Source organism: Setaria italica, chromosome IX, assembly GCF_000263155.2.
Source record: "Setaria italica strain Yugu1 chromosome IX, Setaria_italica_v2.0, whole genome shotgun sequence".
Classification (NCBI taxonomy): Eukaryota; Viridiplantae; Streptophyta; class Magnoliopsida; order Poales; family Poaceae; genus Setaria; species Setaria italica.
Window position 1 is genome coordinate 18928521 of NC_028458.1, and position 26854 is coordinate 18955374.

The following is a 26854-nucleotide window of genomic DNA, read 5'->3' on the forward strand; positions in this document are numbered from 1 at the left end:
CTCCTTTTTGCCGAGTGTATTATGTTCGTCGAGTGCCTCATTGTATACACTCGGCAAAGACGGTGTTTGCCACGTGCCCGAAAAAATGCACTCGGCACACGTTTTACACTCGGCGAATTTACTGTTTCTGGTAGTGAATATGTGTAAATATCTCGCTCATTAGATAAATGGCTATTGGTATTGCTTATCAATGCTACAGGTTTTGTTGATGCACTATCAGCAACCCGTAGACTACATATAATTCTACCCTCTAGGTATAGCAGTCCCAAAGTTTGATATAGCAGAGCGTGTATTTTCACCTATGGACCCTTCCATTTATGTGGGCAACCGAACGGGTTCTTAGGAACTTTTTCCATCCATCTTAATCATAATAATTTGCTTTGCTTTCTCTTAGTTATACCCTCTTGATTATCATCCATAAGTTACATGTTCGAGTTCATATCCTGATTCAAAAGTACTACTTGTTTGTGACATTCCATTATGTTGCTGCATAACAGTCCGCAGTAGAATATGCTACATTGTTTTTGTTTCATGATCTTAGTGCATAGGTTATCCTCTAGTATCGCATCTTTATTTTATTTTATTTTGTTTATTTTTTTCATCTAAATATGTTCTATGTCCATTTTTTAATTTCATGTATCCCATTGGAATCTGAGCTCGTCCCCTATTTCAACATCATTATGCTTTGTGACATTCTTAGAGTCGATATCCAACCCAACACCTCACATAACCCCTTGCGCTGCTGCATAGTGCACAATAGTGCCAGCCAATCTAACTATCTCCATCGTCGAGGAGAGAGATAATAGTTTACATTGTATTTTTCTTTGCGCATATTATTTTCTCTTTTTTATGCAGCTATATTTCTATTTTCTGCTACATTTTACATTAAAATATCATTTGAAATTGCAACTTTGATCTCTTACATTAGACCTGAGCAAATTTGGCTCGACCCATCAGCAGCTTGGATCAAAAGGAACCCATAAAAGAAAGTGTGTGATTCTTATTGGACAGGCTTGGATAGGGATAAGGAAATACAAAACATTGGCTTGATGGAAACAATAAATTCAATTATTTCTAAACATGAAATTCATGTCTATCTTGACTTCATGCAATGTGCACTGAATTTATACATTATAAAATTGTATTTGCCTTTTATTTCCAAGGACTTGGGTTTATTTTTTAATAAAGGTAGAGATGGGTATTGAGAAGAATATAAGGATTTGAGGAATTTTGTAACATGGTTTGTAATTTTAAATAGACATGTTGGTATTTTGCTGTCAGTGGTAGGTAATTTTTGCATTCCTTTTTCTCTGAATAATGTATTAATTTCTAGACCCAGAGAGTGAACGTGGAGTCTTCGTTACTGCCCAATTACTAATTAAGATAATACATTTCAACTCAATTGTTGCTAAAAACTTAAAATAAGTTCATGTTCAAACCCATGTAAGGCACAAATTCAACACGATTAACAAGGTGCTTATCATTACTTCTTTGAATTCCCTACCATTGCCCACATTTTTGTTTTCCATGAGAATCTCAGATTGTCGATCTCCCTCGATTTCCATTTGGGCTAATAAGTGGAAAAAAAATTAAAAGCACATGATTATACCGGTTATCCTGACACTCTAACCTTGTAATCAAAGCACATAGTTTGTTCAGCACACAAAGCTAGACAACAACATGACACACCTACATCCCTTTTAGCTCCAAATTTCAGCTATATAATGATGTATTACGTAAACTGCAGGCTGTGATGCAATGGGATATGTCATCCTCTGTCCAATCCAACTATAGATATCTCAAGCGAGCATTACAGCATCTTAGCATTGACTTGTACTTATTGATTCACTAACCTAATACTTCTCGTTGGGTTCGTCCAAAACGATCATGCAACTCTTGACTAAAAACATTAATTATTTGCACCCAATCTAAATAAACTAGCTTATTAGCTAAAATCATCAAATAGCGGTGGATTATAGAAGTACAAGTCATACATTCTATGCAGCTAGGTAAACTTCAGTTCAAGTTCTTAGCTAATCGATGGAAATTTGTCAGTATTAGCCACATTCATAGGAACAATCGCTATTTCAATGAACTCAACCATGACTAGCTGAGGGATATGGGTATCCCATGGATCCCCACCGACTAGGATACTGGCTGGTCCTGACAAGTGGGCCCGTTCGACCAGAATGTGCGGGCCAAGGACATGAAGATATTGGAGTATAAGTCAAGGAGGCCCGACGATTCAAATCAGCCCGGACTTTACGGGATACGTATTATAATCCGACTCAGATCACCTTCCATGTAATGACCAAGTAGATTAGATTCAAACCGACTTGTAACCCTAGGTCGTCAGCCTATAAAAGGCGGTCAAGGACGCCTCCCGAGGGCATCCCAATCCAATCTGTAAACCATGCACCAGCGCAAAGCAATACAAACCACCAGCATACAGGACGTAGGGTATTACTCTCCGGAGGCCCGAACCTATCTAAAACCCTCATGTTCTCGTGATCACCTTCGAGTTCTTGGTCTCTCAATCCTCTCTGCCTACAAATCAACCACTTGGGGTAACCCCCCTGATAGACTGTCGAGGCTACTAAATCCGATAGTTGGCGCGCCAGGTAGGGGAGATTGTAAGATCCTCCCTAGCGAGCTCGATGGCATCCCGCCCTGGCATTGTCTTCCCTAAGAACATGAAGGACTTCCTCGCCAACCCAATCCAAATCCGTTTCGGAAGCATGCTGGTGGACTCTCACTCCACCGCCTCCTCCACCAACTCAGCATCCGCCACCAGCTCAGGATCTCCTTGACTTATACTCCAATATCTTCATGTCCTTGGCCTGCACATTCTGGTCGAACGGGCCCACTTGTCAGGACCAGCTAGTATCCTAGTCGGTGGGGACCCATGGGATACCCATATCCCTCAGCTAGTCATGGTTGAGTTCATTGAAATAGCGATTGTTCCTATGAATGTGGCTAATACTGACAAATTTCCATCGATTAGCTAAGAACTTGAACGGAAGTTTACCTAGCTGCATAGAATGTATGACTTGTACTTCTATAATCCACCGCTATTTGATGATTTTAGCTAATAAGCTAGTTTATTTAGATTGGGTGCAAATAATTAATGATTTTAGCCACAAGGTCTTCACTTGAGGATCATCACGCCGCTTGCCCAGCAGGTCGGTGATCTCTCTCTCTCTGAGAGGGCCCCGCACATCCTTGCTGCGACCCGCTGGCCCACGCCCTCCGATCCGATCGTGGGGCTAGATCGCATCAGCAACACAATTGTTGAGTGCATTGATCTCTCTGAGGCGGCGCCTACGCTCAACAATGTCGGCACAAGGTCCGTCCCTCACCCCCTTTGGCCTGAGGAACTCGGCTACTACTTTTTCTGCAAACCTCACGCAGTCCCTTCGGATCCAATCTAAAGGCCCACCTGAACCCGCCTAGTTTCCAGACTGTGGTGAGCTCCAGGTCCTCCACATCATCCTGACTCCGAATCCCTATGGAAGCGATGATGAAAGCAACTCCTCCATGCTAGATCGCGAAGCCTTTGTGATCTCCACCGATGATCCGTATAGGGATGGTGAAACCTCTTCTCAAGAAGCAGGTCACAACGCTAAGAACCAGGAGCATGCAAAACAGCGCCAACAGGAGCAAGCCAACGCCCAGCAACAACCTGATGATGCAGAAGTAGCAGGCAATCAGCGCTGACCACCGCGCGACGATAGCGACAACGCCAACCAGGCTGGTGCCTGAGGCAGACGCAGGCACCCTGCACGCGCCCACAATCTACAAGCCGACCTCGAGGGGGCCGGCCACAATGTCCTCACTAGACCCTAGGCTAACCTGGGGGCTGCCTTCGCAGACCTGTAAAATCTTCCAGATTCGGAGCCACTCCGGTGGATCCGGGCATGTATCCGTGTTGCCAACGCCCAGATCGAAGAGCGGGCCCACAGCCGGTTCGCATACCACCGGTCCACTGCTACCCGGCACTCTCAAAGCTGATCTGGGCATAACAGATCCGGCCACCACCGAGGCGACCACAGCAACCGCGCGGGAGGTCTGCTGGAGCCCGTCCATGAAGAGGAGGTGGAGCAACCTGCCAACCTACCCGCCAACGACAACCGTCAACTCGACAACCACGACAACCGCCATCGCGGTAGGAGAGGCGATGGCGAAGACCGCGGTAGGAGAGGTGAGGATCGCGGCAGACAAGGTCGGCAACGTGACCTCAATGAAGAATTATGTGACCGCCGCGACCTCCGCGCCGACCTCAAGAACCGTCACCAAGAGCGGAAAGAGGCCAAGCTCTGCCATCGTGCCGAGTACGACCGCGACTATGGCACTCTTGGATACGGTCGCGAATTGGAACAGGAGGACCGCCGACGACAAGAAGATGAGATGCGTCACCGCGCCGACTACGACTGCATGGTGCCCCTGAAGACGCCTACGTCCCGCCCAGGCGCAACAACGGTGGACGCCCCAGGGCACCACCCGGCATGTACAACCTCGACGACAACGACGACACGATGATCAATGGCTTCACCACCTTCACTCCCCACCTCAGGGCTGTTGAGTGGCCGACCTCGTTCAAGCCGGCTATCAACGACAAGTACGATGGCTGCTCTGACCCCACCATCTGGCTCAAGACGTATAGCACCACGGTGAAAGCTACCAACAGCACCTACGACCAGATGGCCGCCTACTTCTCAGTGGTGATGGGTCCTGCCCCTCTCCTGTTATCAGTGCACCTATCATTCAACCTCCAGATTGGAATCTACCTTTCGAAATAATGTGCGATGCAAGTGATTATGCTGTTGGAACAGTCCTTGGACAAAGAAATGAAGGAAAGGTACACACAATTTACTATGCTAGAAAGACTTTAAATGAGGCTCAAATAAATTATGCAACCACGGAGAAAGAATTGTTTGTGGTAGTATCCACTTTTGAAAAATTCAGATCTTATATCGTGAACTCCAAAGTGATTGTGTACACCGACCATGCTGTGATTAAATATCTTTTATCCAAGAAAGATGCTAAACCACGTTTGATTCGTTGGATATTGCTGCTACAACAATTTTATGTGGAGATCAGAGATAAAAAGGGATCAGAAAATGTGGTGGTTGACCACTTGTCGAGAATCTATCAACAAGATGATGGAAAAGAGCCTATGGAGGATCGAATGAGAGACGATCATCTATATAGAATACTCGACAAGGATACTTGGATGAATGACATTATTAGAGCAATAAAAGGAGCTCCCTTAAATCACTTACACAGGAATAAAAGGAGAAAACTAGTTGCTGAAAGCAAAAAAAACTATTGGTCTGCACCTTACCTATATAGATATGGAGCAGATGGAGTATTAAGAAGATGCATCCCAAGAGAAGAAAGAGAAGCGGTACTGTAACGACCGACCCCTAAGCCTTTCCAGTTAGTCTTGATCGCAGTCCTTAACCTTAGTCAGCTGTCTTGCTTGACCGCACCTAAGTGCTCAGTTTTCCGCCGGTCCCGACCCCTGGATCCGACCCCTTCCCGCTTCGCTCCTCTCCCGACCCCGGCGAGCTCAGCCCACCGTCGGATTCTGCTAATCTTCCTCACCCGTTCGATCTATCCACCGGTGGACCCGTGAGATCTTTTTCCAGATCCCTCGCGACAGCCGCACTCGAGTTGCATGGCCGCCTCAGAGTCTTCCTGCCGCGTGGCTCGTCTTCTCCGACGCCTGCCGCTCAGTTTTGTCTCTGGCAAGCAACCGAGTGGGTTCCCGCGCCCCCTTTCCCCAATGGCAGTGGAAGCCCTCTGCACCCCTTTCTGCAGAGCCTCGCCTTCCGCGCCCATCATCACGCCACCAGATCCCGGCCCCAGAGCCCGATGTTGCCCGTCTTTTCCGTCCCTTCAGCCACAGTCGCGCCGCCCGGTCGCCGCTACACGACGATTCCTCCACCGCCAACCCCGACCGCGGTTGCGACAGTCCCTTTCCCCCGCTCTGTCAGATGCCGCCCGACAATCTGTTGTTCCGCGCTCTCCCCCGCGCCCGCGTCCGCCTGTCTTCTCACCTGTGCGCCCTCGATTCTAGCGCCGTTAAACCGGTCGCTTCTATCACCTCTTCCGCACGGCGACGCCCGCTTTCCGCCAAATCTCAACCACCAGTCTACCCGTTCCTACGCCGCCCTGACGGTAGAACGCAATGATCGCTGGCGTCACCCCCGGAGTTCTGCACCACCGCCCTCTTAGCTCAATCGCCGCCCCGGCAGAGCACTCCATTGCTTCTCCCTGGCCTTCGCGCCGCTCCCCTTCTCTCTCTCCGCGCCGTTTCCTTTCCTCTGCTCCAGCAGCTATAAAAGGAATGCCCCCGTCGCCGGAGTTCCCTCCGCCCTTGTTGCCTTCAGCTTTCTCTAGCTCCCTGCTCAAGCTCCTAGCGCCACCCACCCAGTTCTTGAGGAGTTCTTCTCTCAGTTCTCTCTTAGTTTTCTCCAAGTCACCCAGCAGCTTGCTCCTCCGTGCTGCGTAAGAGCTCTCTTGTGATCCACAAGAAGCAGCACCGCCGCCGGAGCATTGCCGGTCTTAGCTTCTGTTCAAACCTTAGTTCTCTCTGCCCAAGTCCGCTTCTTCCCGACCCTAAGCTTTCCTTTCAGGAAGAAGGTGAGTTGCCGACCCCAGTCCGCCTCGCCCGACCCCTCCTATCCGTCCGACCCCGGTTCCGTCTCGCCCGACCCTGTCTGTTCCGCCAACCCTTATCCGCCTCACCCGAGGGCTTGGCTGTGATCTTTTTCTTCAACTCGAGGGTGTATGTGTAAAACTTGGGAACCCTTCAGCGCTTGCATCTAAGGACCCCTAGTTTATCACATCCTCTAGTTCAAGGATCAGACCACTAGTTCCTTTCCTACCCTTACCTCTTGATCATCATCAGCTCTCTCAAACCACCATAACCTCCTACTCTTTGTCGCAAGTTTCTGGGCTCAGGCGAGCCAGTGTTGCTGTTGAAATAACTGTCTAAGCTAACCCTTGCATTGCATTCGTGTAGAGCTGCACCTCGCCGACGGCTTCTACGAGTTGCACCCGGCGCCAGAAGAAGAAGCTGTAGCCGAGCTCCTGTCCTCCGAAGTCGAAGTCGCCCCCGAAGTCGAGCAGTTCCCGTCCTCCTTGCTTGAAGGCAAGCCCCGGTTGCATGAAAACCTTGAGTGTTTACCAAACTTGCACATGCCTTCTGTAACATGCTTGTGCATTTACGTATAGGAGTTGTGTGAAACCCTAGATGCATGACTCAGTTAACCCATGATCTGAGCACTAGCTGTTGGACCGAGTAGCTGCATTGCTTAACTAGGAGACGGTAAAAGTTGAGTGATTGCCTGTCACTCGCGAGTTGTAGGAGTTGCATGTTTACTCTCCTGTTATAACTATAAGGACGATGGACGGGGCAGGGTTTTGGTAACTTTTTGGTGGTCGGATGGTTGCCCCGTCTGTCTATGAAATCTTGCTAAGGCCCGACAGTGGTGGTATTCGTGATCAAGTGTTTGAAAGTACTAGCCTCATACTTAGTATGGGATGAGGAAGCCTAGTACCGGATTGAACCTAGACGTGAGCGATCGCCCTATTGTTCTTGGAACGGAGTTTCCCCTGCTGGTTGTCGCACGTGGTGGCAAGCGTGGTCACAGAACGGCAGAGGCTGGGTCTGTGGAACCTTGCACCAAAGGAAATGGGTCCGACACGGGTTAGGGGATTGATGGGGAAGGCCGACACAGGAAGCGACCTCCGGGTGCGCGGATGTCGTGAGGCTAGGTTCACCATGCATGGTTAAAGAACTCGAATCGATTCGTCTGCCTCTCACAGTTTGAGATTGCTTGATCGCTATGTCACCCTGAGTAAATGAGGAATCTGATGATGGCAATGTTTGTTGTTATATCTACACATCTTGCTTGGTTCTATGAATGCTTAGAATAGGTGGCATAACCTAGACTGGTAAATGAACCTAGAACCGGAGCTAAAACTTGAAATAGGGTTACTTAGTGCTTTTGGCAAACAAACCCCTCAGCCAAAAATCCTTGCATGTCTAGAAGGAGGAGTAGTCCTTACTCCTATCGGTTAAGTCTTGTTGAGCTTAGTAGCTCAGCCTTGTTGTGGCTCCTGTTTTTCAGGTGAAGTTGCTACTTCCGACCCCTCTCTGGTTGGTGCTTGGCCGCCCCAGCTCCCACCAGGCTGGACGGTCGAGTGGGACCCCTCCTCGGACGGCGAGGAGAGGACTCAGTGATGTTCTGGCTGGCCTCGCCTGGACATCCGACCCCGACAAAGTCTTCCGCTAGTGTTTTCTCTGTTATTCTTTTGAATCTTGTAAAACTCTGATGTTGGATTTTATGGCCGAACTAAATGGGTAAAACTTGTTTAACTTAGTGGACTTGTTGTATTCTCTGTAACCACTCACCTTCGTGTGGGTTTGCTAAACTCGATCATGTTTAAGTGGTTAAATCGGACGAAATCCGACGGCACTTCGTGTTAGCTCGGGTTAGGCAGGAGTGTCGCATGTTAGGCGGCTTAACCCTGCTTAATCAAGCTAATCCGAGGTGGTTCCGCCACAGGTACTTCTAAAATGTCATTCATCAGAATATGGACAACATTATGGACACTTCATAACTCAAGCAAAAGTCTGGGCAAGCAGATTTGATTGGCTAGAGATGCATGAAGATGCAAAGAGATTCGTTGCTACTTGCCTGCAATGCCAAAGAACAGGAAATATTTCAGCTAGAAATTCTATGTTGTTGAACTACAATTTGCAGGTGGATTTATTTAACGTTTGGGGTATAGATTTCATAGGACCATTCTTAAACTCACACGGATTTGAGCACATCTTAGTCATGGTTGATTACGTGTCTAGATGGGTAGAAACCATTCCATGTCGAAAGGCGTCAATGGAAGAATCGATTCACATGATCAAGACTATAATATTTCCCAAGTATGGAGTACCAAGATCTTGATCAGCGATGGAGGATCACATTTCACGAGAAAAGATTTTGGCAAATGTCTATCAAAATTAGGGATCAAACATAGAGTATCTAGAACCTATCATCCTCAAACAAATGGACAAGTGCAAACTTCTAATAAACATATGAAGGATATCTTGAAGAAGACGGTAACCAAAGGAGGGAAGGATTAGTCAAAGAAGCTAGATAGAGCATTATGGGCATACAGGACGGCTCACAAAATACCTATAGGTATGACCCCGTATCAATTCTTCTATAGGAAAATATACCACCTTCCCGTTGAACTTGAACATAAAGCTTATTGGGCTATAAAGGTAATTAATCTTGATGTTGATGCTGCAAGAGTAAAAAGCCCATATCCCTCACACACCATGCACTCTCTCCTCTCTATGCCTATGCTAGCACTAATCACTCTCCTAAGCTTGTGCCAAACCTTTGATTAATCACTTGTGCACTTTTAGTGGCTTGGATGTGTTCTTGATGAGTCTTGATCTCCAATGGACTTCTGCACACTCTAGCAACTCCAAATGGGCGAGTAGAGGGGGTATAAATAGTCCAAGGACTCAAAGAGCCATTGCTCCAATGCCTAGTTAAAGTGTACCATCGTATGTTCCGATGGTATGGATTTTGCTAGCATCGGAACATTTGGTGCTACTAGTCGTTGACCTCCCAGTGCCCAAAAACCAACACCGACCTAATGCCCCGATTCATCCGATGGTCTTTTTAGCACCCATCGTATCTTCCGGTGCCCACAGTTCATACCCCAAAACCCCTTTGGAACTTCTCAAAGAAAATATGCTTCGTCTGATGCCATCGATGCATAGTGTCAGATCATCCAGTGCCTCCTTCTTCTTCTCTTTCTTCCTAGCGATTCATCCAACGCATCTAGAGATGAGGCCATCAAATCATCCATGGTCTTTGTTGACTTGTCCTTAATCGCAGTGTACCAAATGCTCCGATGGTAGCTCCGACGCTCCCTCGTGAGCTATCAGATCATCCGATGGTGTCTTTTTTCTGTGCGCCCTTAGCACTGACTGATTCAGTGGTTATGGCCTTGACCTCACCGAATGAGTCGGTGCCCAAAACCCGTGTAGCCTGTCAAGTCACCGACTGATTTGGTGGGACCCCAAATTGCGTCGGTGCAATGCATTGGTGCGTCTTTTCTTTGTTTCTTTGCTTGTCTTGCTTCGTTAGGACCTAAAATACCTTCAAGATATATTCTAAATACTTTGTTAGTTCTAATGACTGTGTTGTCACATTAATCACCAAAGTCACAAACTAATAGCCTATTTTGGACCATGTTTGCTACACCTTTGTCCTATTTCATTGAGGCATGAAATGCACAATACATGTACATAACGTTCTCTTTCAGACTGTGTACTTCCCTTTTGTTGACGTCAGATTTCGTCACCAGTAGAATCGGCGCCAAGAAGAAAGGAAATTGGAGAAGCACAGTTGGGAATCGGCCAAATGGTGCTACAGTGCGGAATCGGCTGGCGACTTTTGTCTTGCTTTAGGACGGATGCACCAGAGTCTCAATCGGTAATCTTTTGCCAATGAGAAATCGGCCGATTAGGAGGGTGGATTAATTGGGCCTGTATGGGCTTGGAAAGGGATAGAAGGATAAGGTGGAGGTCAGCCCACGAAGCGTGGAGTAACTAACCTAGCACGAATTGTGCTTGTAGATATTCGTTTTTTGTTTGAATTAGAGATAGGATTCTAGTCGGTTAAGAAGTTGTCTGTACGAGGCTATAAATAGCTACCTTTGTAAATCTGTAATCATGAACCAATCAATACAACAAGCTACTTTTTCTTCGTACTTACTTTCGAGTAGGCGACTTCGCCATTACTTTTCTCTTCTCATGAGTTCGTGCGGGTTGGCAGGGCTGCATCATCCTGATCTCCGGCCAATTCTGTAAGTTCCGTTTATCGAGTAACATCTAAGCTTTAACTCCGGGCGTATCGCTGTTGTTTCGTTTAGATTTATTCATTAGTTATCGATATTTGCTAGATTCATAGGTTTTTACGTGTTTTTCTAGTTTCTTATCACCAGTTATCCAGCTAGGAATCGGTAGTATCGGCTTTCTTTATTTTCTATCGTTAGATTCATCCGTTGCCGATTAGATCTGTTCCTAGTGTTGTTATCACAAGCTTTGTACCGATCACTTTAGCAATTTCCTGTCTACAAGGCTATAGGGATCAGGCTGTCTTATAGCTGATTTCATTATCACAGTAAATCGGCCGATTCGCCGATAAACTCTCTCGATCGGAAACTTAGCCGATCGTAGTTTCTGAACCTGACACGTGTTCTTCCTTGCCAATCAACAGGTCAGATTGGCTGGCACGTCGCGCGAACCGCACCAGGGCATTCACCCGAACAGGAGCTAAGCAGATTCTCCCGGGTCGTGTGTCGGTCGCTGAGATTCGGTCGACCGATTTCTAGCGCCAACACACTTTTGGCACGCCCGGTGGGACAAATACAACCGCCGTCATGTCGAAAGCTGCTGAAGTCTCTGAAGATAACGTCATCAAGGTGACGGAAGCAGATCTAAAGGACGACCAAAAGGAAGATCTGAACAAGTATATGGAACAAGTCCGGAAAACTTGCTTGAAATCTTTCAGCCGTTCCAGGAGCGGGGAGACTGTTAAGAAAACTCCTTTCCCTACTCCCCGTCAGATCACAATTTCTGAGGATTCGGATAAAATGTCCGATATGATTCAACAATCTATTCATCACGCCTTCATCGATCAGTCCCCGGTAATCTCAAACATGGTGCACAACGCCGTCGTTAACTCCTTCGCCGGGGGCATACCTCAAGGGTACAGAGGACCTACATATTTTCAGCCGATCCCACCAAATCAAACTTACCCATATTCGGCTTCACAGCCGATTCAATTTTCTATTGGGTGTTCAGGCGCATCTGCATCATCAACTCCGCTGGGATATGGCTCCATCCAGATGTCCTCTGCACCGTTCCCTCCAGTCAGCCCTTCACCCTGGGGGGCACCTTTAAACACGGCCGGTCTGAATCAATCGGCCAGTCAAGGAAACCCTCCGTTCCAGGCATCTTCCCAGGCGGCCATGCGACCGATCATACCACCATACCAGCCTGTCGCTCCGGAGGTCAACAAGACAGCAGAGCTCATGCTATATGATGAAACGAGTGGTTCATTCAAACAGCCAGCCTTTACTACACCGCCGGCTTATACTCAGATACCACCTCTTCATCAGTCTCCTTTTATTCAGCCTCCGATTTATCAGCACATGCCGATACCGCAGCCAACTATTCCCAAGCAACAACCAGATTGGTCGGCGCAAATTGCGGAGGTGATGCAAGAACAATTCGGCTTGAAGCCGAAAATGCAAACTTATACCTATAGAACACCATACCCATCTACATACGACTTGTTGCCGTTCCCCCATCGGTACAAAGTTCCTGATTTTACCAAATTTTCGGGGATGGACGATACTTCGACCGTGGAGCATGTGAATAGATTCATCATCCAATGCGGAGAAGCAGCTACGCAAGATGCCCTACGGGTACGGTTGTTCTCGTCATCTCTGTCCAGATCGGTCTTCCAATGGTTCACGACTTTGCCACCAAACTCGATAATCACGTGGGCCGATTTAGAAAGACAGTTCCACAAGTACTTCTATGCTGGGGTTCATGAAATGAAGCTGTCCGATTTGACTAGCCTCCGGCAAAGGAGTGATGAGCCGATACCCTCGTATATACAGAGGTTTCGGGAAATCAGAAACAAGTGCTACTCCCTGGCTCTAACCGATGCGCAGTTGGCCGATATAGCTTTCCAAGGCCTTCTGCCACACATTAAAGAGAAATATGCTTCACAGGAGTTCGAAAGCCTGAGCCAGATTGTTCACCGATTGTCCGGACAGGAGGTGCGTCCATTCGATCCACGAAGGAATTTCCAGAAGAAAGTGGCGTTCCTGGAAGAATTAGAGGATGAAGAAGATGTTCAAATCGGACTTGCGGAGTGGATCAAGGGGAAGAAACCGATATCATGCCCATTCGGCAAAAAGGAGCCAGAAGCATTCGGTTTTGATCCAACTAAGGCCGATAAAATCTTCGATCTTCTCCTCCAGGAAGGGCAGATTAAACTCTCGCCATACCATACGATACCTTCTGCCGAACAATTAAAAAAGATGAAGTATTGCAAGTGGCACAATGCCACATCACATGATACCAACGAGTGCAAGATCTTCAGGCAACAGATACAGTCGGCCATTGAGCAAGGCAGACTCAAATTTGAAGTGCCGGCAAAATCGGTCAAACCAATGAAGATTGACCAACACCCCTTTCCTACCAACATGGTTGATACGGGAAAGAATTCTCTCCAAACAAAAGTGCTGACGTCCGAATCGGCCAAAAAGAGTGGCTCTGTCGATCCCAGAAATCAAGCTACGCCTGAAGATGTCAAAGGGAAACGGCGAATGGAGGACGATGATGGTGAGTCAGATGGACCACGTATTACTTCCCAGTTCCTGCTCCAAAAGTACCAACGCCAACATGAACGCTCAAGGTCCCGAGAGGAAGCGATGCGTCGGCACAAGGAGCACTGGAGATGCCCGTTCTTCATTCATTGTTGGGAAAATAACCTCAGGCTACCTTCGGCCGATACTTGCCCAGAGTGCAACGGTCCCTACCGAGGCAATCGACCGTTCAACAGGTCTCGCTCCAGGGATGGAAGGCCAGAACCGATCAGCAGGAATTGGCGCAACCAAGATGACTAGCGCCCTCCCGTGCGTGATCGGCTGGGGGGCAGAAGTGACCGATATGATCGATCGGAAGATAGACGCCATGATAGGCAGGGGGGCAGGGCTGATCGACATGATCAGTCAAATAACAAAGCCAGCGTTCACAGCTGGCTCGAAAACATGGCCGATGCTCGGGTGACGGATGAGAACCCATTAGGACGCGAACCGGAGTGGGAACGCGCCAGGACAGAAGGGAGGCCAATAAACCCCAGGTGGTGCCCCGACGGTTTGACCAAGTCACAAAAACGGAGAATCCAACGTCTCCGCCAGTGGGAACAGCAAGAAGAAGAAAGCGCGATGGACAAGAAGGAAGGGAGACCTCGGGTGTGGCGCCCCAAAAGAAACGATAAGGGAAACAACGAGTCGGCGGGTGATGAATCGGCGGCCGAGATCGGCATGGTCTTCATACTGCCGATAGAATTTATGACCCCCGCCGATCAACAGGACGTATCGGCGATAGAAGGACAGACAGCACGGTTGGCTTTAGAGCCAATGATGGCCACGTTCGAAAAGCCCGAAGACGACGAACGACAACATATGAAAGCATTGTTCCTTAAAGGGAACGTTGACGGTCGCCCCCTCACTAGATTGATGGTCGACGGAGGAGCTGCTGTCAATATCATGCCGTACGCCGTACTCCGGAAGCTGGGTAAAAGCGATGACGACCTGACCAGAACGGACATGATGCTCAAGGATTTCGAAGGCAAGGTGTCAAACGCTCGCGGTGCTCTCTGCGTCGACCTCACCATCGGCAGTAAGACCCTTCCTACCACGCTTTTCGTTATTAATGGGAAGGGATCCTACAACATGCTTCTCGGCCGAGACTGGATACACGCAAACTGCTGCATCCCGTCAACTATGCATCAGTGCCTTGTACAATGGGTCGGCGATAACATCGAGGTCGTCAAAGCTGACTCCGCGTACAGCATTGCAGCAGCCGACACGCAGTAGTGGAGCTGCGAGACCGTCAGGTGCATATCAGGTAGGGTGTGGGAGACTGATTTCCTGAAGGTCACCGATTTTGGCCTACAGCCGATCCGAGCAGTCGGCTCCGAAGACACAGAATAGATGGATCAGTTCGCCCGAGAAGATGGGAAGCTGGGGCATGGATTCACGTCGGCCGATTCATTAGAGATGATAGACTTAGGTGATGGAACCAAACCAAGGCCGACTTTCATTAGTGCAAATTTAGATAAGGAATACAAGTGTAAATTGACAAATTTGTTAAGGGAATTCAAGGATTGTTTTGCTTGGGAGTATCACGAAATGCCTGGTTTAGACCGATCTATTGTTGAACATCGGCTACCCATAAAACCAGGGTATCGGCCGTACCAACAACCCGCACGGCGTTGCAATCCTAAAATTTTACCAGACATAAAAGCTGAAATAACTCGGCTAATCGAAGCGAAATTTATTCGGCAATGTCGGTATGCCGAGTGGATTTCAAACATCGTGCCAGTATACAAGAAAAATGGGAAGTTACGCGTTTGCGTTGATTTCAGGAATCTTAATCAGGCCACACCGATGGATGGCTACCCCATGCCTACGGCCGATGTACTGATCGATGCCGCCGCGGGACATAAAATTATTAGCTTCATGGACGGAAACGCCGGATACAATCAAATACTTATGGCCGAAGAGGACATACCCAAAACGGCCTTCAGATGTCCAGGCCATCTTGGTTTATTCGAGTGGGTAGTGATGACTTTCGGCTTGAAGAATGCTGGCGCTACATATCAGAGAGCTATGAATTACATTTTTCACAAACTCATTGGCCTCTTGGTGGAAATCTACATCGACGATGTTGTGGTCAAGTCCAAAAGCCATGAGGAACATCTGGCTGATTTGCGAAAGGTGTTAGAGTGCACCAAAAAGCACGGTCTTAAGATGAATCCCAACAAATACGCTTTCGGTGTATCCGCCGGACAGTTCTTAGGATTCATGGTTCACGAACGAGGAATAGAAGTCAATCAGAAGACCATAGCGGCCATCAACAAAGTCGTGGCCCCACAGAACAAAACTGAGCTACAGTCTCTAATCGGCAAGGTAAACTTCATCAGAAGATTTATATCTAATCTATCTGGACGGATTCAAGCGTTCACGCCACTTCTGAAGTTGAAGCCAGACCAGGAATTTATATGGGGAGAAGAACAGCGCAAAGCGTTAGAAGATATCAAGCGATACTTGGTCTCACCGCCAGTCTTGGTTCCCCCTCAAACTGGTAAGCCGTTTAAACTGTATTTATCAGCCGATGAAAAAGCTATTGGGTCGGCTCTAGTCCAAGAGTTTGAAGGCAAAGAGCGGGTAATTTATTACGTCAGTAGAAGACTCCTGGATGCCGAAACAAGATATCCTCCGGTGGAGCGTTTGTGCTTGTGTCTTTACTTCTCGTGCACCAAACTCAGGCACTATCTACTGTCGGCAGAATGTGTAGTCGTATGCAAAGATGACGTAGTAAAATACATGCTATCACTGCCGATATTGAAAGGACGAATCGGTAAATGGATCTTAGCTTTATCAGAATTTGACCTGCGGTATGAATCGGCAAAAGCCGTCAAGGGTCAAGTCATGGCCGATTTCGTCGCCCAGCACTGTGGACCGGAGATCGCCCTCGTGGAACTGGCACCTTGGCAATTATTTTTTGACGGGTCATCATGCGGGGTCGGATCAGGAATCGGCATCGTTCTCATATCGCCTCGGGGGGCAAGCTATGATTTTTCTCTGCCGATAGAAACCGCCGCCACTAACAATCAAGCGGAGTACAGAGCGGTATTAAAAGGCTTACAATTATTGAGAGAAGTCAAGGCCGATTCTGTTGAGATCTTTGGAGATTCTATGCTGATTGTGGATCAACTAACCGGAAGGGCTGAGTGCTAAGGTGACGTATTAAGAATTTATCACGAAGATTGCTTACAGCTTTTAAAAGGATTCAGATCGGCAGTAATCGAGCATGTTCCAAGAGACCGCAATGAAGAAGCAAACAAACTCGCCCAGCACGCATCTGGGTATCGGCCGATTCTGGGCGCTATGGCCTTAGAACTTGCAGCCGACGACTGGCGTAAAGAAATTGCCGATTACCTGAAGGATCCATCTAAAAAGGTGGAGCGACGAGTACGCTTTCATGCCACCAAATACGTACTGCTCGAAGATGATCTGTTCTACCGAACGGTCGACGGAGTCCTTCTTAAATGCCTTGGGACAGAAGAAGCCAAGACTCTAATGGGAGAAATCCATGAAGGGGTATGTGGAGCACACCAGTCGGCACATAAGATGAAGTGGATGATCAGGAACAACGGGTACTATTGGCCTACAATCCTTGAATATTGTTTCAAATATTATAAAGGTTGTCAGGAGTGTCAAAAGTTTGGAAACGTCCAACGTGCACCCGCATCGGCCATGAATCCCATCATCAAACCATGGCCTTTCAGGGGATGGGGAATAGACCTTATCGGCCAAATTTACCCACCGTCAAGCAAGGGGCACAAATTTATTCTGGTGGCTACAGATTACTTCACCAAATGGGTGGAGGCAATCCCGTTGAGAGCCGTGACATCGGCTATCATGGCCGACTTCGTAAGAGACCACATCGTCTACCGATTCGGCATTCCTCAGACTATAACAACCGATCAAGGAACAATGTTCACATCGGGGGGATTTGAGGAATTTACAACCGATATGGGCACCAAATTGTTAAATTCTTCGCCGTATTACGCCCAGGCCAATGGTCAAGCAGAATCCTCCAACAAAGGAATAATCAAGTTGATCAAAAGGAAAATTGAAGAAAATCCGAAGAAGTGGCACCTATGTTTGACTGAGGCCCTGTGGGCATACAGGATGGCTTGTCATGGGGCTACTAAGTTGTCTCCCTATAAGTTGGTGTACGGTCACGATGCAGTACTACCATGGGAGTCGAGGGCAGGATCGAGGCGTATTTCGCTCCAAGACCGGTTATCGGCCGATGATTACTCATCACTTATGAAAAGGGAACTTGACGATTTGGCTAGCCAACGATTGAGGGCCCTGATAAGCATTGAAGAAAATAAGAAGAGAGTAGCCAGGTGGTACGATAAGAAGGTCAAAGTCAAACAGTTTTCCCCCGGAGACTTGGTATGGAAGTTAGTACTGCCGATCGGGTCGAAAGATCCTAAATTCGGAAAATGGTCCCCTACCTGGGAAGGGCCGTATAAAATCGGCAGATGCGCTCCAGGAAACGCTTACATTTTAGAAACGATAGAAGGAGAAGAGTTTACTAGAGCTCTAAATGGAAGGTACTTAAAAAGGTATTACCCTAGTATATGGGTCGGAGCGTAAGAAATCGACCGTAACACAATCACACGTAGCCGATACAAATCGGTTCAAAATACATAAGTCGATCGGATCGACCGATTACATTCATTCGATACGGGCGACAGATTACATGGCCGACAAAACATTAGTCGCCCTTAGAACAAAAAATACAAAAAACAAACTAATTGTTCTTCTTCTGGGATGCCTTCCCATTCCGCTCCAACTCGTCCACAGCACGAAGGCGCGAGGCCTCTGCCGCCGCAAGGATGACTGGCCGAGGAAGCAGACGGGCCCTATCGGTGGAAGGACGCTGGCCGCCGTTCCTCTCCATGTAGTCCAGGATCGTGCGGGCTGCCGAAGTGACGTCATCTCCAGGAGCGTCACGACGACGACCCCTCATGGTTGGAGATCGGCGACGGCTTTCACTTACCACGGCATCCAAGACTGCACGAGCCTCTGCAGTAATGTGGTCTTGAAGCTCCTCTCGGTGAGCCAGAATCAGAGCCTTGTCCTCCGGGGTCAATGGATCTTCAGAGTGGATGCACTCGATCGCGCGCACGAGCTCCAGACCGAGGCGTTGGGGCTGAAACAAAGAAGGAATAAGGCGAAACATTCGTTTCCTAAGATCTAAAAGGAAAAGTCAGGGCTTCACCTGATTAACAGAAGAAGAGGACGATGAAGCCATGACGAAACAGTCGCGCTGATGAGAAGAAGAAGAAAAGTGAAGTGAGAGCCGAGTTGATACTATCGGGAGTAGGCGCCGAGGTCGATATTTATGGAGAAAAATGCGTGGAAATCTGGTGAGGCCACGTCCCATCGGTAATAAGGAAGGCAGTAAATAGAGAAGGCGTGGCGAGGGACGGTCAAAGAAGATAGTAAATGTTCGTACAAAACGGTCAGTGTGTTACAGATTACCCAAAAGGGTATCGATAACCGTGATGGCCCGGCGCCAGATCTGATCGGTAGAATCAAGAACCCGTTGGTCTTCTTCCGCCGATCCAGGGACCTCCGATGCGATGCGGTGGAGTCTTAGGGCCACATGAGCAAAACGCTACCTCTCCCGTGTCAAATCGGCAATAGCAGAAGGCAGCTCTTGGAGTTTGTTCTCTTCGGCACTGATTGCTTTGGTCACTTGCTCCATCTCTTTGGCAAGTTCCGCCCTCCGACGTTTGAGGCGGTCTATTTCACTAATGATCGCCGGACGTGAGTCTTCTAGAACATGGATACGCCGATGCGCTTCTTGAGCCTGACGCTTGAAAGCGTTTTCATCTTCACGAGTTTTGGCCAGTTTTGCGCGATCGGCCATGTGACGAAGGGCCCTGAAGACTGGGATCCTCATGGATTCGATGAAGGCCGCCGGCGCCAAGGCCTCCTCCGCTTCCTCTGGTACTCGTCCGCTGACGTCACTGAAGAGCTGCCGAATCGGCGAAGCATCTTCTACCAATCGGCCGATGTCCAATTGTAGGAGGGATCGGATGTTGGTAAGTTTAGCTTGGACGTCATCAGGAACGGAGCTTAGAGCGACTTGGCGGGATGCGACTTCCTCGTCATCAGAAAGAGCAACCGCGAAGGAGAAGAGGCTGTTGTCGGGGGAATCTTGTTCCTAAGGAAATAAGGAAAAAGGATGAATCGGCGGGGAATCAGAGCAAATCGGCTGGTTGAAAGCTGGTTTAGGAACTTACCATTTTGAAGCGAATTTCTTCATGCTGTGCTTGTAAAGCTGTCGTGTCTTGCTCAGTGGCCTGCGCCATAGGTTCATCTGATGAAGAGGACTCCACGACAATCGGCACGGTGCTCGGACCAGCCCCCTGAGAAGAAATCGGTGGTCGAGAAGCGCTCTGCGTGCCGATGGCCTGTGTCGAAGAGTTGAATCAAGTACATTACACAAATACCCGAAGGAAATCCGTAAGATAAGCACTATACCTCAATGGATGAGGGCAGGGGCGCGTTGGTGTCCGGTTGAGTTGTCGCTGACTGTGGTATTTCCATAGGGGTGCTCTGAGAAGTACAAAGTTAAGAAGAGTTAATATCAAAATAACAATCGGAGATGGCAAAACTCGGGCTTACCTGTATAGCTTCCAACAATAATGACACGGCAGCCACCCCGGCTTGTGTGATGGCTTGAGTATCGACACTTTGAGTGACCTGGGAAGGCGGTGCGGTCAAAGTTTCTACCGATACAAGCACAGGAGGATCCGCCGATTCCGTGCGAGCCCGGACTCAGCGACTGGTCTTTTTAGTGGTCCTCTTATGAACTTGCTTTGATCGGCCGGCAATCACGTCAACAGACGAGGCGTTATAGCCGATAAGAGGGTAGGTGGTATATGGATTGCTCTCTATCAACCGTCCGCTGCGGCTGTGCATTGGAGGGGTCCGATTCCCGGCCTAAAGAAACAATGAAATCATTAGTGCTCAATCATGTTGGGAAGAATAAAAATCGGCAATCAGAAATACCTCGGCGTTTGGATCAATGTTGGCCGGATCTAGAAGGTTGCAATATGCCGATGCTGAGTTGCAGAATAGAAATTGCTTCCATTCGGCCCACAAAGTTTGAACGGCTGGACGGCAAATGGAAATAATAGCCAATCATTCAAGTTAATCGTACTGGAGTCCGGAATTCGGTCTCGCAACCGACAGTAATCCAGGCCAGATGTGAGCACATCTCTGAACTTGATTCGGCCAGCAAAATACACTTGTATCGGCAGTTGACCCATGCCGAATTGTCGTGCTGCAGTAGACGGGTTGTAGAATTCGTATGTAGGGGCATCCTTCCCTGAAAAGAAGTTGGCCGGTAGGAGTCCTGGTTTGATCAGTTCTTCATAAAGATCCTCATCAAACCGGCCAGAAGTCGAGTCGAAGCAGGTGGGGAGCTCAAAGACTGGGTTGTCTCGCTGGTACGGGAACCAAATGGATGCGTCTTCATTAAATGCATTATAAAAGCACCGAAAGTACTCGGCTACCTTTGTAGCAGAATACGCACAACCTGGAAAAGTTGACGCTGCTTCACCAAAGGACATGCATCGGCGACGCTCGGTGGGGTCCTCCGCCGATTCGATATTGGGAAACGTCATATGGTCCACCGGCTGCCGGGTGATTCTGCTCATGTAAAGGTTCAACCATAGATTGACAAACCACCAAGGCCCACCTGGATTGCCGATCGGTTCTCCCTTGGAAAGTCTTGTGCCGATTTGATGAAGCATGTGGTACACAGCACCCAGTAGATGTTTCCCAAGAGGAATATGGTCCCCTCTGGACAGTGCTTCAGCTAAGGGTTGGGTGTTGGTTGTTAAGCCGGCCGCTCTTCCACAAAAGAAGTGTTTTTCTAGCCACATCATCAGAAAAGCTGTGTGCTCCCTGTTCTCAACGGTACCGGTCTTCTTGTTACTTTTGATGAAGCCTTTCCAGCCGCCGATTCCCCTTGTGTCCAGCCGATGTGACGTTGTGGTCAAAAGGCGGAAGGGTGTGTCAGGGGAAGATATGTCCAGGCCGGTCAAGAGGACCACATCGGCCAGTGTGGGGGTCATAGGACCGTGCCCAAATAAGAACGCATTAAGAGCGTCAGACCAAAAATAGGAAGCCGCCATCACTAACGGCTCATTTTTCTCCATTTGAGACAGGGAGAGGTTGATGCACTGGCCGATTTTGAGCTCTTCCCACAAGACGCTCTTTGACGCGGCCATCCGTTGGTACCATTCCCTCCAACCTGGGGTTTCATTCAGCCAGGATCTGAAAGTACCCACCCATTGATCTAAGTTCATATCGGATCGTTTGAAGGGTATCCGATCAGTTTCCAAATTTATAAGATCTATCGGATCTGGGTCTCCCATAGGACCGAGGCAAACAAGGCCAGGACTTCCCGTGAGGTGAATAGTAATTCTATGCCTAACCGCCTAAAAAAGGAAAAAGAGTGTGGAAATGTAAGAAACAGATCTAAGAAAAATACGTTGCCGATAGGGGAAGGATTCGGTATTTACCTCCGGGATGAAGTTCTAAGTAATCGGTGTGGTCGCCGATGCGGATGTGGATGACGGGGCCGCAATGGGGATCGCCATTGGGATTTCTGATGAAGCTCCCTCATCTGTGGATGGAGTGACGGTTGTCGCCACCACCACCGGAGGCGCTGTCTCTAGGGCATCGCGTGCCGGGGAGCTGCCGGAAGGAGCCGCCATTGAAGGAAAGAGGGAAGAAGTAACAGGAGGTGGAGCTAGAAAGCTTCGGCAGCAAGGGAAAGTGTCGAAGGAAGAAGGATGCGCGCGCGTTGGGAAAAGAGACGTGAGCTTGAAGATGAGGTGCGGTGAAGCGTTATTTAAAGGATGCCTGAAGAGAGGGTAAAAATGGAATTTTCACCGCGCCGGCGTTTCGAGTTTTTCGGGGGTAGTGGCTATCGTGGGCGCCCGTTTCAAAAATTGCAATGATCAGCTGGGAGACCGCGAAACGGAAGGAGATTTTCACTGCGGCTGTTTCGGAGGGGAGGTTATAAAGAATTTCGAAGTAAAAGACTGTGTTTTACTCCGAAACTGGGGGGCATGTGTTGACGTCAGATTTCGTCACCAGTAGAATCGGCGCCAAGAAGAAAGGAAATTGGAGAAGCACAGTTGGGAATCGGCCAAATGGTGCTACAGTGCGGAATCGGCTGGCGACTTTTGTCTCGCTTTAGGACGGATGCACCAGAGTCTCAATCGGTAATCTTTTGCCGATGAGAAATCGGCCGATTAGGAGGGTGGATTAATTGGGCCTGTATGAGCTTGGAAAGGGATAGAAGGATAAGGTGGAGGTCAGCCCACGAAGCGTGGAGTAACTAACCTAGCACGAATTGTGCTTGTAGATATTCGTTTTCTGTTTGAATTAGAGATAGGATTCTAGTCGGTTAAGAAGTTGTCTATACGGGGCTATAAGTAGCTACCTTTGTAAATCTGTAATCATGAACCAATCAATACAACAAGCTACTTTTTCTTCGTACTTACTTTCGAGCAGGCGACTTCGCCATTACTTTTCTCTTCTCACGAGTTCGTGAGGGTTGGCAGGGCTGCATCATCCTGATCTCCGGCCAATTCTGTAAGTTCCGTTTATCGAGTAACATCTAAGCTTTAACTCCGGGCGTATCGCTGTTGTTTCGTTTAGATTTATTCATTAGTTATCGATATTTGCTAGATTCATAGGTTTTTACGTGTTTTTCTAGTTTCTTATCACCAGTTATCCAGCTAGGAATCGGTAGTATCGGCTTTCTTTATTTTCTATCGTTAGATTCATCCGTTGCCGATTAGATCTGTTCCTAGTGTTGTTATCACAAGCTTTGTACCGATCACTTTAGCAATTTCCTGTCTACAAGGCTATAGGGATCAGGCTGTCTTATAGCTGATTTCATTATCACAGTAAATCGGCCGATTCGCCGATAAACTCTCTCGATCGGAAACTTAGCCGATCGTAGTTTCTGAACCTGACACGTGTTCTTCCTTGCCAATCAACAGGTCAGATTGGCTGGCACGCCGCGCGAACCGCACCAGGGCATTCACCCGAACAGGAGCTAAGCAGATTCTCCCGAGTCGTGTGTCGGTCGCTGAGATTCGGTCGACCGATTTCTAGCGCCAACACCTTTGATTTCTGTCGAGCTACTAGGGTGAAACTATAATAACCAAATGGCCTTATTGGTTAGTATAATTAACTTGGTAATTGAACCACAAGACTGATTCAACGTTTATCTAATTTTCTAAATTAACAACTTACACCGGAGAGAACCCCACACACACGTACATAGTTACAAAAGGTGCTTTTTGGTTATATATGTATGTACTTAGGTAGTACAATACACTTTCTGAAGCGATAACTCAAGATTGCATTGCCTTTCATGATGGAATGCAATAATTCAATCAAATGATCACAAAGCACATGATCATTGCAACATCATCCAAGCAATGACTTGCACATTGTTAATGATTGATTCACCAACTCATATTCTTCTTGTTCTATTTCATCCAAAATGGTCAGGCAACGTCCCTAACTAACTCATCATCATCGCCTCCACCCAATCTAAACCAGCTTAGCTGAAATTGTCAATTAATGGTGGATTATAGAAATAGGAACCATTCCAGCTTACGCGGTTAAACCAACCAGAAATGATTGTTAGTCATAGTGGAACATTCATTACTAGATCATGATCTGCATGGATGCCAAACCTGAAGTTGCATGTTTGCCGGATAGACTAAGCAATTCAATGGACAAGAGACGAGTGAACAATGAGTAGTAGACCTAGCAATCAGTCAATAGCTAGCGCAAGTCAAAGGCTGTAAGTTACAGGCGCGCACTGATTCGCTATGATCGTTGCAACAGGTACGTTATACTCCCTCCGAATCGTTTTATTTGACGCCCGCAAGCCAAAAGGAGAAATTGCCAAGGGGGTGTTTGGATACGAGGTGCTAAACTTTAGCAGGGTCACATTAGATATTCGGATGCTAACTAGAAGGACTAAACATGAGCTAATTACAAAACTAATTGCACATATAGAGTCTAATTCACGAGACGAATCTATTAAGGCTAATTAATCCATCATTAGCAAATGGTTACGGTAGCACCACATTGTCAAATCATGGACTAATTAGGCTTAATAGATTCGTCTCGCGAATTAGACTACATCTGTGCAATTAGTTTTGTAATTAGACTATATTTAATACTCCTAATTAGTATCCAAACATCCAATATACAGATGCTAAAGTTTAGCACGGTGTTCTCAAACACCCCCGTACGAATGCTGGCTGCCACTGTGGGGATGAGCGTACGAACCAACAGGGAGCAAAAGAGTAAATGTACAGCCTCCTTAATTTTGTGGATAGTATCGGGAAACGTCAAGTACTTGGGTAGTCACCACCAAAGAAAATTCATGATTCCGATGGGTTGCCAAATCTTCCAAAATCACATAGTATGGGACGAGCAGAATTTCTTTTTTTTTGAACGAACAGGACGAGCAGAATTTCGACTAATGTGGAAATTAAATAAGTCAGGTTAATTAATTAGTTGATCACCGTCCTTCACAATAATGCGAATTAATTTTCTCAACGGATTAAGCTAAGGTATCTAAATTAAGGTAATTAATTAGCATATGAAAATATATACTCAAAGCCTGCATCCATGATTCATTCCAGCTCCAAAGTCAGGCCCTGGAGCTTAATTAGCCTGCCAGCCAGTCCGGCGGTGGATGATGCACCTGGATGCATGTGCTTGCTTCCATGGAAGTGGAACACGCATTTCTTGAGGTCTGACTATATAGGTTCTGACGCGAGGTACGAGTGTACGACAATCATTCCCCAATCCCCAACCATCGCGAGTAAGAAATTCTTCAGTTAGCCTCGACGCCTCCTCTACTATTTAAGCACCGGCGTCCCTAGCGCCAAAAGCCAAAAGCCAGCATTCCCCGGCCATACCTCGTCCTCACGAACGCACCTTCACTTCCATCTCGTTCTCTGCAGCTACCCTCTGCATTGGTGTCCGTGGATATGGCCAAGTCCCTGATCTTATGCACGGTCCTCCTTGCTGCGTGCCTCGCGCTCGCCGCAGCCCAGGGCTCTCCGGGCACCGCCACGTTCTACGGTGGAGCCGACGGCTGGGGCACCATGGGTAAGCTTGCAAGCCTTGCACAGTTACACTTCGGTAGAAGAGCTACAATGCCTCACGAATTTTGCTAGCTGCGCGCGTACTAATAGATTGGTATATACGCAGGTGGCGCCTGCGGGTACGGCAACCTGTACGACGCCGGGTACGGCGTGCTCAACGCGGCGCTGAGCCAGACGCTGTTCAACGACGGCGCGTCGTGCGGGCAGTGCTACACCATCACGTGCGACGGATCACGCCCCGGCGGACAGTACTGCAAGCCCGGCAACAGCATCACCGTCACGGCCACCAACCTGTGCCCGGCCAACTACGCCCTGCCCAACGGCGGCTGGTGCGGCCCGGGGCGCCCTCACTTCGACATGTCGCAGCCGGCGTGGGAGAACATCGGAATCTACCAGGCCGGCGTCATCCCAGTCCTGTACCAGCAGGTCAAGTGCTCACGCAACGGCGGCGTGCGCTTCAGCATCGCCGGATGCAACTACTTCCTGCTCGTCAACATCCAGAACCTCGGCGGAAGCGGCTCCGTGGGCGCCGCCTGGATCAAGGGAGACAACACCGGGTGGATCCAGATGTCCAGGAACTGGGGCGCCAACTGGCAGGCGCTGGCCGGGCTCGTCGGCCAGGGGCTCAGCTTCGCCGTGACCACCACCGGCGGGCAGTACATCCAGTTTCTCAACGTGGCGCCGGCGTGGTGGCAGTTCGGCCAGACCTACACCACCTACCAGAACTTCTACTACTAAAACTTGCGATTTCTTGCGGTTGGGTAAGATGGCAAGTGCGTCCTCGTAATTTGGCCGGAGTGTGGGTGCACTTGGCGGCCGTCTGACCGTGGCATCTCTCCTATGTGATGCTCAGACAAAGCAAGAAGGGAGGCCCGAGGCCACATGTACCTATGGCCTGCATTTGTTTTCAACCTGTAGATACAAAAGCACATTATGTTTCCCGATTACATGTACTGCACATATTTCATTAAAGAGAAAACAGAGTTTTTATAAGAGTCCACATGTCAAAGAGTCTGTCAGCCAGGCATTCCAATTCAGATCTCCGCAGTATAAGGAACAACACCTCTCGGGAGAACATTTGTAATATCTCAGTACCCCATGAGAAGGTGCAAGGTGGTAATGGATCATTATGACTCCTTCGCAATCCAACACAGCACTAAATAATACTAGTTTAAAAGGAGATAGTATTTTAGCCTGACTCTTAT

General features: G+C 48.2%; 1 protein-coding gene across 1 annotated transcript; it reads left to right on the forward strand.

Moving 5' to 3' along the window:
- Positions 1 to 4177: 4177 nt before the first annotated feature.
- LOC101761768 (expansin-A31) lies at positions 4178 to 26642 on the forward strand. Its single transcript, XM_022829703.1, has 4 exons — positions 4178 to 4331; positions 4450 to 4721; positions 25434 to 25653; positions 25756 to 26642. The coding sequence occupies exons 1-4, from the start codon at positions 4178 to 4180 to the stop codon at positions 26385 to 26387; spliced, it is 1278 nt and encodes a 425-aa protein (XP_022685438.1). The 3' UTR covers positions 26388 to 26642.
- The last annotated feature ends 212 nt before the right edge of the window (positions 26643 to 26854 follow it).